The 20,427-nt window shown below is 37.2% G+C and overlaps 1 protein-coding gene and 1 long non-coding RNA gene across 2 annotated transcripts in view; one reads left to right on the forward strand and one right to left on the reverse strand.

Annotated features, from left to right (window-relative positions):
• LOC134806470 (uncharacterized) overlaps positions 1-20,427 on the reverse strand; it is a 484,735-nt gene that overhangs the window by 126,398 nt on the left and 337,910 nt on the right. The gene's annotated exons all lie outside the window — the stretch shown is intronic.
• Positions 6,470-20,427, forward strand: part of LOC134806445 (phosphatidylinositol 4-phosphate 3-kinase C2 domain-containing subunit alpha) — a 42,209-nt gene continuing 28,251 nt past the window's right edge. Inside the window, exons 1-7 of the mRNA XM_063779725.1 lie at positions 6,470-6,615; positions 6,751-6,890; positions 12,611-12,728; positions 13,931-14,056; positions 15,613-16,132; positions 17,331-17,466; positions 20,127-20,323. Of these exons, the coding sequence (XP_063635795.1) occupies positions 6,773-6,890; positions 12,611-12,728; positions 13,931-14,056; positions 15,613-16,132; positions 17,331-17,466; positions 20,127-20,323 (1,215 nt within the window). The 5' untranslated portion in view covers positions 6,470-6,615; positions 6,751-6,772. The remainder of the gene's footprint in view (positions 6,616-6,750; positions 6,891-12,610; positions 12,729-13,930; positions 14,057-15,612; positions 16,133-17,330; positions 17,467-20,126; positions 20,324-20,427) is intronic.

A 20,427-nucleotide genomic window follows, 5' to 3' on the forward strand; every position in this document is an offset into this window, starting at 1 on the left:
TCACAAAATTGTAACCACATTTTAATTAAAAATGTGCAATCATTTAATATATCGTTATCCTATTAAATTAATTAATCCACTTCGTCACCTTTTTCTAGTAGCATTTTATTTCTGTAACAGTCGCAGTTCTAACCTAACCTAACCCACTTTTCTAGTAGCATTTTGTTTCTGTAAGGGTCGCAGTTCAAACCTAACCTAACCCACTTTTCTAGTAGCATTTCTTTTCTGCAAGGGTCGCAGTTCAAACCTAACCTAACCCACTTTTCTAGTAGCATTTCGTTTCTGTATGGGTCGCAGTTCAAACCTAACCTAACCCACTTTTCTAGTATCATTTCTTTTCTGTAAGGGTCGCAGTTCAAACCTATTCTAACCCACTTTTCAAGTAGCGTTTCGTATCTGTATGGGTAGCAGTTGAAACTTAACCTAACCTACTTTTCTAGTACCATTTCGTTTCTGTAAGGGTCGCAGTGCTAACCTAACCTAACCCACTTAACTGATAGCAGTTTAACTTACTTTTCTAGTAGCATAACGAAATGCTACTAGAAAAGTAGATTAGGTTAGGTAGGTATGCGGTGCGGGCTACGGGGGGTTGAGCGGGAGGGGCTAGTAATTTTGGCATCAGTTTACTTTATTTGGTAATATGTATAAATTTTTTGGTAATCATAGTGGTTTATTTAGGTGAAAATATCGCATTCATTTGGTCTTCAAGATTTGGTGATCATTAATGATTTTTGGTGATCATTCAATATATTTGGTATTTGAATACAATTTGAAGTGCAGTCGTAATTAAAGTGGTGGTACTTTTGTATTTTTAGGCCTTATTTTTTTGGTGTTCAGTAATTTTTTATGGTAAGCATGATTTTTTTTATTTAGGGTACCAAAGTATTTTTTGGTGGTCATTATATTTGTAGCCATTTATTATTCCTTAATACGCAAATCAGATAACATAAAATTGTTGATCATGCTTTGTCGTGCTCTTATTTACCAAAATGTGGTGGATCCACCAGTAGAAGAAAATCAGCCACTTTGAGATATAATCAAAATTAAATAATCATTTATTGTTTGCTACATTGACGACGAATTTACGACGCTGAATTTAAAAAAATAAAATATGTCTGCAATACAAAAAGTCACACTGTTAAACTGTAAATCAGTGGATGTACAGTTAGGAGTGTTTTCTGTTTGTACCACTATCTAAAACTTAGGTTTAACTAGATAGTAGCTAGTTTAAGTATGTAAGTAGGTACATTTTGATTAAAAAAAACCGGGCAAGTGCGAGTCGGACTCGCGCACGAAGGGTTCCGTACCACAATGCAAAAAAAAAACGAAAAAAAAGCAAAAAAAAACGGTCACCCATCCAAGTACTGACCACTCCCGACGTTGCTTAACTTTGGTCAAAAATCACGTTTGTTGTATGGGAGCCCCATTTAAATCTTTATTTTATTCTGTTTTTAGTATTTGTTGTTATAGCGGCAACAGAAATACATCATCTGTGAAAATTTCAACTGTCTAGCTATCACGGTTCGTGAGATACAGCCTGGTGACAGACGGACGGACGGACGGACGGACAGCGAAGTCTTAGTAATAGGGTCCCGTTTTACCCTTTGGGTACGGAACCCTAAAAAACGGATAAGAAATCAATGATTATTAAGCCTGAGGAGAGAAGTGGCGCCATCTACATATAATAACTCATAAGCCCATAAGCTCAAAGTACATTCCGAACCGGAAGAAAGCATACAACTTGCATGCAGCTTGTATAGGTAAGAAAATAAAACCGGACAAGTGCGAGTCGGACTCGCCCACCGAGGGTTCCGTACTTTTTAGTATTTGTTGTTATAGCGGCAACAGAAATACATCTTCTGTGAAAATTTCAACTGCCTAGCTATCACGGTTCATGAGATACAGCCTGGTGACAAACGGACGGACGGATAGTGGAGTCTTAGTAATAGGGTCCCGTTTTTACCCTTTGGGTACGAAACCCTAAAAAGAAATGGAAGCAACTTGTCAAGTGGGTATTTCCCACTCTATTACCAAATTCAGTGTCCCATTTTGCAGTTTTTCATTGTTATTATAAAAAACCGGGCAAGTGCGAGTCGGACTCGCGCACGAAGGGTTCCGTACCATAATGCAAAAAAAAAACGAAAAAAAAAAGCAAAAAAAAAAACGGTCACCCATCCAAGTACTGACCACTCCCGACGTTGCTTAACTTTGGTCAAAAATCACGTTTGTTGTACGGGAGCCCCATTTAAATCTTTATTTTATTCTGTTTTTACTATTTGTTGTTATAGCGGCAACAGAAATACATCATCTGTGAAAATTTCAACTGTCTAGCTATCACGGTTCGTGAGATACAGCCTGGTGACAGACAGACGGACGGACGGACGGACGGACAGCGAAGTCTTAGTAATAGGGTCCCGTTTTACCCTTTGGGTACGGAACCCTAAAAACGATCTAAGTCACAACAAACCTGCCAATGAACACCTTTTTTTCATTAAATTCTCTACAATAGTTGTTATTAAAGTGTGATGCTATGTGTTTTTTGTTTACTTCGTTTATTGAAGTGACAATAGAACACATACCTATAAAATAAATACCTATTGTATAAAATAAGTATACTTAAATTCAAAATTTTGGTTAAGCCTAGCCAGTAATAATGGAACACTAAGAATTAGGTGTAGTTAATTTTTTATTTGATGATTAGTTCAAGACAAAGTTTTTTACATGTTTAAAGCTCTCCTAAGGAGATTTCGGAGTATCAATACAGAACCAGGTAGCCCCCAGTGCCTCATTCAAGAAATCCATCCTGAATCAGCCCTGTATTTACCATAGAGGTACCACATTAGTTCTACAAATTATTTGATTGTGAACTGCACACATGGACAAATAGGGTATTTGACTGTATTTAAAATAAATTATTTTACACCATGCAAGAAATAAAGCATCAGAAGATTAAGAGAGTAGACAGCAGTTATTTTTAGACACAATTTCTATTTTAAAACCCATATAAAACTATAAAGAGTAGGTAATTTGATCATGACGTCACAAAATAGTGTTTCATATATAAATTCCATGCTAGCAAAATCGTTTTGACAGTTCTAAAAAAGAAACTGATTTCACTAGTAGTCAAATACCCTATTTAGAGCAATGCTGAAAGCAAGCATATTATATGCTTAACATATAGGTTAGAGTTGAATATTCACTGATCAGAGAGCTGGTCCAAGTGGTTTCACAGAGAAATTACCTTATCATCGGGTATAACGAGTAACGGGCCATGTATTGGGCAGTACTCATACACATAGTCCCAGCACTCGGAACAGTCTGTAACAATATATAAGGATTATACTCTACAGGCACGAGCCTATGACATTATTAGTTAGATACCTAGATAGATCTCTTATAAGAAAATCCCTTAGCTCGGATAAGAATAGGTTTTGCTTTGTCTTTAACATTTCAAAACAACAATAACATTATTTTATAGACTAAAAAGTTTGTTTACAATTGGTATATAAGGTATATACAAGTTTTTCATTAAATAAATAAATGTGTAACTATCATATATCCTATAGCAAAGCATTGTAAACTAAATACTTATTCATTTATTTATTTATTTAAACCTTTGGGAAACAAACAGGCAAAAACACTCTACTTACAAATGAACTCATCGAAGGGTGCCTCCTCTGGCTCGTAGTAGCAGACCCGAGCCCTCTTTCTGAGATTCAAACTGCTCATCTTCCAGAACAACATGGAAAAAGTAGAAATCAGCTTTATATAACAATTTGCTTGCTGAACTATTTATTCGTTACAAAACCATAGAAATACAATTCTGATAAAACAGCATTAGATGTAGCCTAGTGTAAAGATACATTAAATAGTAAAAAACACAACAAAAGCTACATCTAGGACGACTAGGACGAGCAATATGTTCGTCAGGTTACGTTTACCACGGACTAGACTACTGGTTATGGTCCTTGCGTTTACGTACGATTCAATTGTGAAAAATCGGTTGATTGCTAAATGTGATAGTAAGTTTAACGTTACCTTTGTTAGATCACTTAGATCAGTTGCTTTGAGCAATTTATTTCTTCAAATTTCAAATCCACACTCAACTTAAAAGATAGAAATTAGAAAAGAACTTCAACTGCCCGATCAAATCAAATTGAACAATTCCCGCCACTTTCCACTTTTTTTTTTACTTTTCTCTCCGCCATAGATGGTAGGATCCTATAGACATGCTATACCAAGGCCCCAACGTTTTCTGAGGGTCTACCGCGAAGCACGTTCGACGTGTTGCCTCCCTGTCACACTTACGTATGAATTTACAAGTGGAACAGAGAGACAACACGTCGAATGTTGTTCGCGGTAGGCCCTCTGTTCTCTTTGACGGCGCAGCAACTAGTATCATTTCTCTCTCCTCGCTCTTTTAAAAATGCCGTTTGTCAAAAAAGGACAACCATACTGTTTACAAGATGGACTTCAAATCAAAGTGTTGCCTTTTTTGGTAGAACCGGTTGTGTATGTGTGCGTAAAAGCGTATATGTGTGCTCTTTTAGGGATGTGAAAAGTCGATTTTAATCATATTATATATCGATAAACGCTACACAGCGGAACGAAATAGCGATTAATTGAAGCTTCAATATCTTCGTTAAACATAAACATAATTGAAATGCTAATGGATAATGAATATACTATAATGTAATAAAATAATTCAATTATTGCGGAACACATATTTTAGTAGGTATTTATAATATGTATTTTAATTAAATATCTGAACTTTCCCTTGGTTCCCTGCTGGGGCGTGACGATAAAATTGTGATCTGATAACCACAATAAAGAATAAAAGCGTTTTTGATCATTTTAGTTATCGTTAAACCTTTGAAGTAAAATTAAAATTGCAAGAAATGTCGATAGTTTATCGATATGACTTTATCGACATGGCTACAGCAAGGGCCACATAGACTTATAACTTATAATATATAGAGACGGTGTCTCAGCGAGCTGTCACTGTTGCCACTTTTGTTTAGTGTACGATTAACAATGAGGGATGATGAGGGATAATCTGTTAACATATGTGTTTATCGTTGACTGTACTTTACATAGTGGTAGAAATTATATGAGCTGACTTTGAGTGCACGTCAACGTATATTTAACTTATATCCTTTATAGGTACCTTACGTGTGCACAGAAAATCAAAAATATTTTCTAGTATCAAAACTATAATTCCTACTACACAAAGTGTGACCAGCCCAAGATTTTTTTAATTTCCCGCCAAACATTTGTGTAATATTTCAGTAGCCAGACTTTATCTGCTATACGCGTGCCACCGTGAAGGACAAAACATACGCAATGCGGCACTATGATGGGTCGAATTTATTTGTTGCCCACCATAATCCATACTAGACCTACGATGGGGAATAAAAAAAATGTGAGACTGTGACAAGGACAAACAATAATAAGCGCTTTTGCTGCTACATCCCGTTCGGTTTTTCCCCCCCACCCCGCATGCCTGATCCAGTTATATATATACTAGATTCATGATTTAATGCCTGTGCACACCCACACCAAGCTTGCGTGTGCGTAACGTGCACGTGCGAGTGCGCTAAAATATTGGAGCCGCACACGTCACGCAAGCGGTGTGCCGTCTCTCATAAGGATATGTATACTACAACGCCGCACGCGCACGTGCACGTCACGCACACGCCACCGGTGTGCACAGGCCTTTAATCGATCGAATAAATGCTGCAATGTATCGCAAATCGCGTGCGATTATCAGTGACGTTTGTAGAGGCCATAAACTTAACAGAATGAGACGAAGTTGCCATCTTAAATTGTAATGCTTGGAATAAAGTAGCTAACACACTACCGCACCGCACCAATGCGTCCCACAATGACCTTGGTGCGGTGCGATAGTGTGTTAGCTACTTAAGGCATGATAAGGTCGGTATAGATGGTCAAGCCTCAAGCAAATCTTGTCAGTAGAAAAGGCGTGAAATTCATTTTTTCTATGAGACGATATCGCTTCGCGCCTACATTTTTCAAATTTGCCGCCTTTTTCTACTGACAAGATCTGCTTGACCAACTTTAATAACATTAGCAAATTGTTTTGACAGTTCTAAAAAAGTAACTGATGTGACTAGTAGGAAAATACCCTATTGATTACGACGAGTAGCTTTTTTAATTTTTCTTTTTTACAATCCGTGTATGTAAATAAATGTATATTAAGATTTATACGAACAAGAAAGAAGACATTTTTAATCGATAGAACCGTAAATTGTTAGTGAAATCACAATCAGTATGACAACACTCAAAACGCATACTCGACTAAATTAAAATGTAGCCCGTATAATGATATAATGGTATGTGACAACTCTTTCTTTGATACTGCTTATGATGTAAGTATATCTCATTTTCGCCACCTTATGACAGTCAAACGTGGCTTTTGTATAAAGTTGGATTATAGCCAATTAAAGTCAGTCAGTTGTCTTACCACTAAACATTCGACTCTTTGTCGACACATATCTTTTTTATACGAAATTCATTTGAGATTTTCAACCAAAGATGGTTTACACAATGTCTTGAAAAGTAAACAAACTGGGTGTTATCGGGAACTTTCTTTTGGTGAGGCAACAGCCCGAGATTTTGTGAAGTGATGTGGTTAAACCGCTAATTTTGTGAAGTTTTTCTACCATAACGAGTGTTACTGACTTATTGTGCTAACAGTTTATTTTCTCACGCTCGTGTTCCGTGTTCTAGATGGTCGTCGGACGACCTGATAATGTCAGAGTACGATCTTCAGTTCCAAGCGGACTTGGAGAAGGCGCAGGCACTGAGTTTAGAAAGCCTAGCGCTCGAGCAATTTCGGAGAAAGAAACAACTGAGCGGAGGTGAAAACTGTAAGTTTAATTGCCTCACAAAAATCTTACTCCGATTAAAAAAAAATTACTTTTTTTTTAATTTCCTTGGACAGGTTATGACCCTAGGTCAACTGCCGTAATGTTCAGCACTCACAACTGTCATCTCAAGTAGTTTGTGTTTACAACATCAATCAACTTTAGAGGCCTTGTTTGGGGTGAACTTTGAACTAACTTTATGGGATGTTATTTGATGTTATAAACATTCTTGTTTATGCAATGAACAATAGCAGATGAATTTGTAAAGTGTTCAAAAGTTTGCGTTTTGGAGTTGGTTTTGAATGCTAACTGATGAATCATAATTGTATCAAGAAATGATTTTGTTTAAAGCAGTGGAGGGCAAACTTTCTTCATGAGGTGCCAAAACTTGAAGGAATTTCAGAGGGCCAGATTTACAGCAAAAATGTATTTTTATTATATTGCTGGCCATATTATACATTTTTTTAAATGACCAGTGGTCTGTTAAAATCCTTTCCGTATTTTGCCCGCCACTGGTTTAAAGCAAAGACTGGCTGTGATTAGGAATTACTGCTGTAGTTAGAAAAACTCTAGATTAGAGACGGGCCAAATATGGACTTTGCCAAATACGAATATTAGGCTGAACATTTGGTTCAGCTCATACCGAACCGATTATTCGGTTGGGCTAAAATTGCCTAAAAAGCTGAAAACAAGTTCATAAAAAAAATTGTTCATTTGGTAAATATTCGGCAGTGTGAACCTAACTATTCGGCCAAATACGAACATTGAAAAATATGCCGAATAATTACTGAATATTTGGCCCATCCCTACTCTAGATACCTTAGAAAACTTTATGATACAAAAAATATATAGTGGTCTTTTTACATTAAATTGAGGATTGGTATCTTATTATGATAGTATGACTGTAATTTGCTGTTTGTGCACGTTTGTTTACTTTTTTATTCAAATTTTAATAAAAATAAAAATAAAATAAAATAGTAGTAGTTAATAGTAGTAGGTTACTGTGTTACATTTTATGCACGTTTGGTTTTCCTCAAGGTAATTAATTCACTTTTAATTGAAATATGTATTAATATAATAAACAAATTTATGTAGGTCCTCTAAATACTTTAAAATATTATTTTTAGGGTTCCGTACCTCAAAAGGAAAAAACGGAACCCTTATAGGATCACTCGTGCGTCTGTCTGTCTGTCTGTCTGTCTGTCTGTCTGTCTGTCTGTCTGTCTGTCTGTCCGTCTGTCACAGCCGATTTTCTCCGGAACTACTGGACCAATCAAGTTGAAATTTGGTACACATATGTAAGTTTGTGACCCAAATACGGACATGTAACGTAAACAAATGAATTTTAAACATGGGGGCCACTTTTGGGGGGTAAATGAAAAAATGAAAAAATTTAATTTTTCAAACTATATCATGTTACATATCAAATGAAAGAGCTTATTGTAAGGATCTCAAATATATTTTTTTTATAATTTTCGAATAAACAGTTTAGAAGTTATTCAAGAAAATAGGCAAAAAATGACCATTCCCCCCCCCTTATCTCCGAAACTACTAAGTCTTAAATTAAAAAAAAAATACATAAAATAGGTCTATACCTATAGATGACAGGAAAACCTATTAGAAATGTACAGTCAAGCGTGAGTCGGACTTAATTACAGTTTTTGATCCAACCCCTACGGATTTTTTAAAGAGATTTCACTCACGTTTCACATAAAAAATACATTGTTAACAGTGCCGGATTACTTAGAGTAGTAGTTTTCTTGGAGTAATTGGTGATAATTTTCTGATAAGATAGTCATTTTAAATATTTAACGGTCTTACCTACTTACGAGTAATTGTAAGGTCAAATTAAAAATAATGTTTAAAAAAATATGTTAAATTGAGAGCTAGCTCAAAGTTTTTTGTACTCGTCGACTTTAATGGTTGAATTAATAAAGACTTTGTAACCAATAAGCAAAACAAGCACGTGCTTACGGCACCACGTTCAGTGGGGGCACCAAAATGCCAGGTTGAAAAAGGTGAACAAATTTTAAAATTAGGGACAGACACATCGTTTTTACCACACGATTTTTTTAGCTGTCCAAAAGCTAATTTGCAAAAATAATGGCGCGTAATTCTTTGGGAAACAATCGGTAGCAGTAGAAGAGTCGTGATTACATGCATAGATTCGATTTCAACCCACTCTTTTGCGGTTCGGCGTTAGGTCTTATGCGAGGCCTTCTGCCTTACGGCAAAGTTAATCTTCTGCCTTAATTACACTTGGGCGTGGATCCAAATCCAAGCTTTCCTCTTTCGCAGCTGGGCCTACTGCCTTTCTCACACTTCGCCAATTCAATTCCAAGCTCTCTGCTTTCTTGCATATTTTATGCATGAAAACAACCTCGCTGAGACCCTTAAATATCGAGCCCTATGCGAAGCTAGGCTGATAGAAAACTGTCCCATCCCTTCTCTGTATGAAATCCTGGATTCGCGCCTGGTTGGGACTATAACTAAAATTGCGTTTTTATATCGAAAAATTTTCGCGCTCGCTTCGCTCGCGTTTTCAATAACTTTATAAGGTATGATAAAGGTGACATTCGGGTGGCGACTGCAGCAACATTACTCTGTTGCAACGTTACTGCTGCAGTACTGTCAACTTCCGTGATGAAATGATGTGACTGATTTCCATACTAAAAGTAAAAATGTACAACTGTCTATCATATTGCGTTTTTATATCGAAAAATTTCCGCGCTCGCTTCGTTCGCGTTTCTAAGCTATGATAAAGGTGACATTCGGGTGGCGACTGCAACAGCATTAGGTACTCTGTTGCAACATTACTGCTGCGGCACTGTCAATTTTCGTGATAAAATGATGTGACTGATTTCCATTCTCAGCTGTAATGCGGCAATGAACTTCTCTCAATTTACCAAAAAATCAATGTAATCTTGATGACCCTAGGGAGAGGGGGCACCTAGAAATGCTCAGGGCATCAAAATATCTTAATCCGGCACTGATTGTTAAAAATTGTGTAATATACGGAACCCTTGGAACGCGAGTCCGACTCGCACTTGGCCGGTTTTTTTCTGTTAGTATGCTTTGTCCCATTGGGAAAAGACTCACCTTTTTTCTCCACTAAACCCGACATTCTTTACATGCTTCCAAGTCATTCAGATCATATGCCCAACCATCTTATTAGGCTTGTTTGGCTCTTAAATTAAAAAGTTTTTTCCATTCCACTTCCATTTTTCTGATTTAATCAGTATTGTGTATACCAAATGAACTTCTACTACATAAATACACTACTACAATATAGTTAGTATTTACTTATCAATAGGCAAAAGGAAGTGAAGGTTGACAACCTATCAGTGCATGCAACATTTTGCCGTTTGGTAGCTGGCAGACAACGCATATTAATAAAAATATAAAAAAATGGTGCCGAGTGCTTTCTGTGAGTGATATGTATCAATTTGTTTAACCATTCTGCTCCACCTGCATCAAACTCTAGCCGTTAAACCGATAAGTCTGGAATCCGGAAACGACAACAGGATAATTTAAAAATTACAACTAAAATTTATACTAACACACAGCTCACTGCCATTCCCTGTTAGTTATTGGGAGTTGCCCAAACATTAGTTGTTCTCTTTCCATAGCCACAAACGAAAGTGACGCCATGAAATGACGAAATAAAATTTAATGTAATTTAAGCATATAATTTTAAAATTAGAGTATAGCTTTCATTGTATGGGAGAATTGGGAGATGGGAGTGGCAGGTTTGCGTTTCTCTTAATGTGTTGTGATTGTAACGTATTTGAAGGAGGATAATTGGTATCATTAATATAATTATATTGAGAATGATTTGGTGATCACACATTTGCAGTGTTGTACCTACCTGCCTTATACTAATGGGTGCATAGATTTATAAGGCATAGATTCCTAGTTCGTACACCCCAAGTGAAGCCATTTCAAGTGCGACGTCACGTCACACTCGCATCATCGTATTCGAACGGCCCTCGCAGTACTCAAAGTCAAATCGGTCTGTGTACACCTCCCGTTTAAAAATCAAAAACTACAGGAAAGATGGTTGTTTGTACAGTGAATGGGTGTCACAACACATCATATAATAAAAACAAACCGCTTGATATTACATTTCACGCGTAAGTATCGAGTTTAATGTGATATTTTTACATAATCGTAAATACAAAAATCCAAATTTTCGTCAGCCGCCATTTCTTCTAAATGTTGCCAGTGTAGTGAATATTTTTTCCTCCAAATGGGACATGACGTCTACATTCTAAAATAAATACGCTCCATTAAATTTCATTGTATAATTATAGAAAAATATAATTAAGTTAATTATTTAGGTAAGTATTTACTTTTTTCTTATTTTTATTTTGTGTCATGTTCGTTTCAGTTTTCTGACTGATCTACTTCTGTCTGCGAGATAGAAGGAAAAAAATAGACTAAATCGGAATGACGCAATATGGAAACATTGGAAACGGACTAAACACAGTCGAATATGCTCTGTCCTATTTAAATTTATTCTTATTATTTTATGCACATTTGTTAAATAAATAAAAATAGTAAAAACTTATCAGCTATTTATTTAATCCTTATTTCACAAAGTACAGAAATGCAACAAATCCCAAAATAAACAAAAAGCTTTTGCTACAAAATCGAATCTATACACTTCCAAATTATTAATAACCAAGTGTGATGTTGTTAAAATTCCCCTACTTTGAGAGAAGTAAATGAATACTGGCAACATATTTTGTATATATGTGTGTGTTTGCTGAGCGTAAAACACGAGCGTTCCACGCACACATCGATCGTGTTTCGGCTTCACTTTTGGCAGGTTAGCCGTATGGAGACTATCCGTCTATGCGTTATTAGTTTAAGAATGGGTGTTAATTAGCAGTTAATGTTAAACTTTCATTCTAATGCATCTAATTAACGCTAGGTTTCCTAATTAGTCATAAGACCGATAATAATTTAAGATTATTAGAGGATATAAATGTTTTGCGGTATATCCATAGGCTTATACAAAGTTTGGAGTCTGTTTTTTTTTCCAACAATGGCATAGGTAGCCAAAAAAAGTAATAGTTTTTGTAGGTTAAGTATGTAAGTACTTCGTTGTTTTTGTCGATTATTCTACTAACTTTAAAACGACTGAGCCGGTTTTGATGTATGAGATCAACTGATTCGTGTTTTTTGTCATTTTCTACATATTTAATAAACTTGCTAAAGTTTTTCAGAATGTTTACTTCTTTTGTGTACCACAGCTCATGTTTGTTTATCCTTTATAGAAACAAGATCTAAATATTTAGGATAGGAAGGTATTTAGACAATAATTTCTACCAACAAAACAATGAAGTCACGTTGTCATTTTCCGGTCCATTGATATTATTTAGGGAATGCAAATCGGTTATTTTCGGTTATTTTTTGTATGGAAATTATCGGTTATTAACCGATTTCGGTTACAAAAAATAACCGATTTGCATTCCCTAATATTATTCCTAAGTTTGACAACACAAAAACAATACTTTAGGTAAACAAACACAAACAGTCAGCGGCAGAAGTTCCTAAGCGGGCCTGGTACTTAAACTGATCTTGACGCGACTTTATTGTTAAGGGAATAAGAGCGTGTCAAGGTAATTTTGAACACCTCGCCCGCTTAGCAACTTCTGCTGCTGACTGTACAAACATCGATTGGCGAATCCATATCTAATCCATATCCATATCGACAGATAATGTCAACGCCAGCGCCAGTGCCCGCCGGCGCGAGGAGACGGAAGGACCTCCGCCCGCGCTGCCGCCGCCCCCGCGCCGCCCGTCACGAGGGCGAACGAGCACGGACACTTCCAAGTGAGTATGAGACCCTGGTACTTTTTAACCTTTAGACGCCCTCTATTCAAAACAAATGCAATTTTGATTGGTCAAAGTAAAGGTTCAAAATACAATGAAACGGAAGACCTCTCCTCTGGTTTGCTAGAGGATATAGTTACCAGCTGCTGCGCGTTGGAGTATCTGGTGACCTAAACCAATAGTAGATTCTACATTCTTAACCAAGGGGTGAAAGCTACCCATTTCTGAGGTAGTTTGGCGCTCGAAGGCAGTGAGGCATAGCCACCGGGTAGCGCTACTGTTCACATAGGCAATAAGTATTCAAATCATACATTTTCATGTAAATTCAAATCTCATGCGCAAGTTCAAATTCTAAACAAGATCAACCTCAGTACATACATATATCACGCTTTGATGTGAATATGTATTGTATAATGTACGGTCACCATCAGATATATAGGAGCGGCCGAGGTGCTCAAAAGTATCTGAACACGCACTCTAGCGCCTCGACAATAGAGGCGCGTGTTCAGATATTTGTGGCCTCGGCCGCTCCGATATATCTGTTCACTAGGTTTATCAAGAAACATATTGCTTAATTCATTAAAACAGGTGCATCAAAGTGAATGGCGTATCAATTAAAATATCGTGACTTGCTCACGTATACACGATACGTTTAAACTCATGCGTTGCATCATCTTTTTGTTATAAGTGCTCGCTATTGTAGGTACCTATATGAAGAAGTGAATGCCAAAATTAAATACCTTATGTTATGAGTATGAGCTACATATATCTCGATTATAGAAATTCGGTAAACAAAGAAGCAGGCGGCCTAGCCAAGGTGACGATCCTTGCGTTTCGCCATCGAATCGCTTTGTCTCTCTATCACTCTTCCATATTAGTGTGACAGTGACAGTTGCGTTTCGTTCGCTACGTAGCGTTAGCGATTAGCATGTTGCCTACGGGGCCAGTTATCGTCAATCTTTTCTGCTTGAGATAAATATTAGATTCTACGAGTCCTACTAGAGAGACTACTCTCAGACAAGAGATTTTGACAGCGACGTGACGTGATAAAAACGAACTGACCGTACAGAACATCATTTTTGGGCTTTTTATTATACAACCTTTCCAGAACAGATATAACAGAAAAATAAATTCCTGGTTGAATCACTCATGAGTTATATTAACTATATTTTTTTAATCATAATGATAACTTTTATTTTCAGATCTACAAGCACAAGTCCTACTAGGAGCGAAAGCAGCGACCTCATATCATTTGCAAGCCCCACGAGCAAGACGGCCCCCAAGGACCCGCACGCGTCTCTCAAAGAGTACATCGAACAGTTTACCAGGTAAGATACATACATACATACATATAATCACGCCTATTTCCCGGAGGGGTAGGCAGAGACCACGGATTTCCACTTGCTACGATCCTGACACACCTCTTTCGCTTCCTTCACTTTCATAACATTCCTTACACGCTCGCCGGTTTAGGGTGCTCTTGACCTGGCCTTTCTTCAGGATTCCCCGATCTGATCAGAGAAAGTCCGCCGAGGTATACCCCTTCGAACTCCCACTTCCACTTCTAAACCAAGTAAGATTATTTAAAAAAATATTGATCCATTTTCGAAGAAGAGGAAAGCGGTGGTGGCCGCGAATGGATATGACGTCCGACTTTCAATCCGGAGGTCGCGGGTTCAAAATCCTGTCTCGTAACAATGAGTTTTTCGGAACTTGTGTACGAAATATCATTTCATATTTACCACTTGCTTTTCGGTGAAGGAAAACATCGTGAGGAAACCTGCATACATCTGCGAAGAAATTCAACGGTGTATGTGAAGTCCCCAATCCGCATTGGGCCAGCGTGGGGACTATAGCCCAAGCCCTCTTGCGAGTGAGAGGAGGCCTGTGCCCAGCAGTGGGACGTATATAGGCTGAATTATTTTTTAATTATTATTTTTATTGATCCATTTAATACATAGAAATCATTCATAACTCAGGAACCAATATCTGTGATAAACTCACAAGTAAATGCTCTTACCAGGATTTGAACCCGTCTCCTGCTTCGTAAGGCAGGGTCACTACCAACTAGGGCCAAGTGTTTTTCAAATTTTTTCGTGACGCGACCCCCTTAGTGTGAACAAAATATTTCACTTATGTATTGTTTTAAGGCGGGCAGAGGCTTCGCGACCCCCCTGGGGGGTCGCGACCCACAGTTTCAAAAACACCGAACTAGGCTAATAGGCCGTAGTACTGATTAATTTGCTCTAAACGGGTCTCTTACCGTACACAGAACTTGTGTACTTACGAGATAAGAGTAATCTGCAATTTAAGTAGTACGTAGTACTGATAACAGTATTCGACGGAGATAACGATGACAACATAGATATCGTGTGCTTCGTTATTTATGCCTTTATTATATTATTTTCTATTTATCAAAATATTCATCATAAACTGACATATGTAAATTAAAGAAATAAAAAACCGGCCAAGTGCTAGTGGGATTCACGCACGAAGGGTTCCGTACCATTACGCAAAAACGGCAAAAATCACGTTTGTTGTATGAGAGCCCCACTTAAGTATTTATTTTATTCTGATTTTAGTATTTGTTGTTATAGCGGCATCAGAAATACATCATCTGTGAAAATTTCAACTGTCTAGCTATCACAGTTCATGAGATACAGCCTGGTGACAGACAGACAGACGGACGGACAGTGAAGTGTTACAGTAATAGAGTCCCGTTTCTACCCTTTGAGTACGGAACCCTAAAAATAGAGACAATAATAAAAATTACTCCCAAATAGTCTTTAATGCCGCTTAAAAATATTGTATACGTAATCACTAATCAATTAATCATAAATAAAAAGATGTCCATAAATTCTAACTCAATATTTTTCAATTTCAGCGTAACCCAGCAGACGCAAGAACTAGCACTAACCACAACAAATCAGCCAGCAACCATGAACAATCACTACTACAACCAGCGCCCCGGCTTCCCCCCATACCCCTACAACCAACCCCCATATAACCAATACCCACCCTTCCAGTCCCCCCCATATCCGAGCTCTCCCTACGGCATGCCCACACCTATGACCCCACCTTACCCTTACTACCCTCCTGAAACACCTTACACCGCTCCAAGGTTCACTAACGTACCCTATAATCAAACTAGATTATCATCCCCAGCACCTTACGTCGGATACCCGCCTTCCCCTCACACGCCTATATACAATTATAACACAACCAATATGATCTCCCGACCTACGCGGCCGACACCGAGCATATACCCGCAGTTGAGCCAAGCGCATAGCTACCCGCCTATGCAGGCTGGTACTGTTAATTCAACTGGTACTGGTAATAGTACTGAAGTGAAAGAAATGGTTGATAGCAGTAAGGTTAGGAAAACGTCGGAAGTCAGCAATGGGGTAAGTTTATTTTTAATTTATGATTATTGAGATAGAGTTCAAAGTTGCCTGCAAGCATGTCTTATTTCACATCCCTGCATGCTTATTAGAAATACATTACGTATTTTCGGCGGATTTCTCGGATTTCTAGACTCTGCATCTTTAGGTACCTAGTTAAATAAAAGTAAACAAATAATTTGTACATTTTCGGGTATCATTTATTGATTAACCAACCAAATACAAAACCACCTGGATCTGTCACTGAACGACCTGACTTTAACCTACATTATTTGATCATGTAATGTTTTCATCTACCCTCAACTGGCTTAAGAAGCCATTTGAGGGTAGATATTGTTTACTCTTTTTTAAATAAGTAAAGTAACAGTCTATAGTAAGACTCGAGAAACGTGTAAAATGTATGGTCCAGACAGACGGTACAGTCGCCAATATTTTGACGATATTTGGACGCATCTTATCGTGCCGGATCTGGCCGTACCTAGGTCGCAGTAACAATCTTTTATTCTTTGTGATATGATTATCGAAAGACAAATATAATAAATCCGATCGCTGTGATAATCTTCTTTACGGACAATAGCTTAGCCTAGCCAAGTGACAGAAGTTTACAGAAAACACCAATAGAAATTTAAACAATGCGTGGAAATAATCATGTAAAAGCCTGTCTCCATATTGCGCGGCAAACTATCGAACATAGGCTCGCCAGGCAGCCGCGCGCAATGGAAACCCGGTATCCATTGCGCGCGGCTGCCGTTTCACATCTGACATCAATTTTTATTTTGATTTTTGTTGATAAACTACTACTACCAGTTACTTTCCTACTAGCCAAATCCGCTTCTTTTTTAGAACTGTCAAAACGATTTACTAGTATGTAATTTATATGAAAACGAGTATAGTGACGTCATGGTTATCTCTATCATATTCATGGTCATATTTTATTAAATATAAATTGTGTTTAAAAATAACTCCTATCCATATTTTTCTAATAATTATCTGGTGCTTTATTTCGTGCACAGTGTGAAATAATTTAGTAGTAAAGCAGAGGAAACATCCAAGTAATCTTTGCTAAGGTCCAGTGATCCAAAAAGTCAAACTCGAATCTGACTCGAATATTTACATTTTTCTTTAATTTATAAATTTTTATTTTCTCCAGATGTGTCCACATAATTTATTTTGATATTCACCAGTTCTATAATTTTCGCAGTCGAACGAATCCGCGGACACTGTCGGCAGCCTCCCTCACTCGAACCTGATCGACTTCGGCCGCAAGGGCCAAGGTAGCGTGAGAGTCAGTGTGTTAGAGGCTTTCGATCCGCTACTAACTGAGCCCAGTAGCCCGGGTGAGTGGTGTTTCATTCTTTCCCTCCTAAGTCCCGGTGTCCTTTGAAAAGTACAAAATCTGTAATGGAATAAAAAAGGGGTGTTATTATAGTACATTACGAAACAAGTGCGTAAAATAGGAAATCACAACGTGCGGCGATGAATTAAAAGACGACCGAGAGGAGTGTTTTAATTCATCGTGTGTATCGACATCGTTTTACAGTACATATGGCCCTTTAAATTTTCGACATAGTTACGTAATGTGCTGATTATCGCACTAGTGCGGTAAAGTAGCACCATATGTAGACTCTGGGACTTAGGAGGCTGTACCTCGGGGTTTTACTTGTAAGAATGTTGGACATTAGTTGAAGGACATTAAATATCCCACTATATAGTTCACTCGCGTTAAAAATGCAGTAAAATCATCATTGTCCGCCGGGCTAGCCACGCCCGTAACCAATCAAATCGTTCCCAATTAGAAAGTGTACAAACATTTCTAATAAAATATTTCTTTTTTAATAAAATGCAACGAAAACCCCGAGGTATACTCATTAATAGAGTGATGATATACGTCGAAATATAATGAGCGTTTCTTTTATTTTTTGCCATTTTTATATATTGTGACCTTTTTTGCCACTTTTGTGTTATTTCTAGTCAGGATCGCGAGCCCTTTTCATCCAGGAGAAAAAAAGTATCCTAAAATATCCATACATTTTTCAAACTTTCCTTTTTGTTACCGCCATACAAAGTATATGGGGAAATGGTAACACAATAGGGAAAAAACATTGGGACATTTTTTTTATCCCATTAGGATCGAAAGAGCTCGTGATTCTGAGTAGGAATAACACAAAACTAGCAAAAAAGGTAACAATATATAAAAATGGCAAAAAATAAGAGAAACGCTCTAATAATTATTTACAGTACATATGGTCCTACTTTCCCGCACTAGTGCGGGAAAGAGCACTTTCCGTGCGTATGTCAAAAGTTTAAAGGGCCATATGTACTGTAAAACGTTGTACGATACACGTACGAATAGGTAATTCGCAACTCGTGTCGATTTAAAACACTCCCTTCGGTCGTGTTTTAATTTATTGCCACTCGTTTCGAATTTCCTCTTTTCCGCACTTGTATCGTAAATAACTATTATCAAATTCATAATCTTTTAAATAACTCATGGTCTAGATGTGACGACTCTCTTCGAAATATATTTCATAAATTTTTGCAATAATTATTATTTAATTCATATGTTTGACATCGTGTGTTTCATCTAATAGAGCAGGTATATTCCGGGAGCAGTGTTGAGGTGACATACTGTTGTGATAACTGTGTGGTGTGTGTTGTGATTTGTGTTAATCTGATCATATGTGACTTATCATTATCACATTGAATTATTATTACTTCGTTTTGGGAAGCCATACCAAACGGGCGGGGCGTGAATAGTGATGTGCCGATGAGAACGTTCTCGTTTCTGAGAATTACTGTCCGAAGAAATTTCCGGAAACTTTCTCGAGAACGTTCTCTTATTAGTATAAATGAGTTATGAACAATCTTATTTTTTTTTAATGGAATGAGATATTTACTTTTGTTAAGTTTATACCTTTTGCCTCAATTAACTTGTTTGGGCAATTTTGTGTTGATTTATTCCTGTTTTTTTTTTATGAATTAGTATTATTTTTTATATTGCTATGAATGGTGCCAAGTATTTGCTTTAAAGCTTCCATGGTTATTGTCTTATCTCCTACACTAAGCGATTAAACAAAATAATTCTTCGCTTTTACTCGCACTCTCAGAGAACATTTCCGAGAAATTTCCGAGAACGTTTCCGATAGATTTCTCTGTTCTCGCGAAAATTTCGAGAACGGCACATCGCTAGAAGTGAGCCACGCGACCAAAACATGGCGCTTACGACGTTTAGGTCGCGAGACTCACGCTCCGCTTCCATAGTTTGTTGTCGGGCGACAACAACTCATGGCGCAAACACTGGTTCTCTATGCCGGTTCTATACGTAGTAATAATAGTTTAATGGACTATCATGATTCATGACAATCATGACACTTATGACACTATTCACATACATTGGTTTGCAAATTTTGTTTTTATTATAATCTTACATCTCATAAAACACGTTATTCTATTTTTATTATTATTTGTATCTCCTTATTATTATTAAGCCCTTTATTCCTTAAATATATAATGCTAAATTAATTTTTATTTTATTTCTAATTTAAGGACCCCTTTTGGGTATAGGCCTCCTCCAATCTTTTCCAGTACATCCTATTTTTTGCGTCCTACGTTTTTCTATTAATTACTAGAAATTATATTTCAAAATTTATGTTACTCTTATAACAACTTTGATTACTTATTTTATTTATTTTTTTCTTTATTTCTACAATTATCTCTTGTTGTCTTGGTTTATACCAAAGAGAATTGATTGTAATAGAGAGGTAACTAAAGAAGCTAAGGAAATTGTCGAACGTCAACTTTTGACAATCATAGCTATCGCAAAATGTATGGAGCTGTACAGCGCCATCTCGTTTACCTGTCAAATTTGAAACACGAAACTGTCTTAGATTTTACGTATCTTACTCTTAACTTAATCGATGTATCTTGGATTTTACTAGATTCACATGACCATATATTTATGACCACTATGTCCGCATCGATATTTCTAACTCTACAGAATATGCCGTCGCTAGCGAAGGCTCCGGCAGCGTATACGAAGAGTACGACCCTTTAGACTTTCTCTACGGCGAGACAGAGATGCGAGAGACGCCGGTATACGGGAAGATCGATAGAAGGAAAGAGAGCGCTATATTGCCGTCGCCTCCGCCTAAGAACATACCTAGCGTGCCGGCCGTCGTTAAGAGGACCACTACTGTAAGTTTTGCCTTTAACTTTTAAAATAAATAAAAATAACCTACAATATTAAAACAGATTTATTTAGTGAGTAAGTAAGCATACGTGTAGTACAAAGGCGAACT

The sequence above is a fragment of the Cydia splendana genome, chromosome 3 (genome assembly GCF_910591565.1).
Source record: "Cydia splendana chromosome 3, ilCydSple1.2, whole genome shotgun sequence".
In the NCBI taxonomy this organism is placed as follows: Eukaryota; Metazoa; Arthropoda; class Insecta; order Lepidoptera; family Tortricidae; genus Cydia; species Cydia splendana.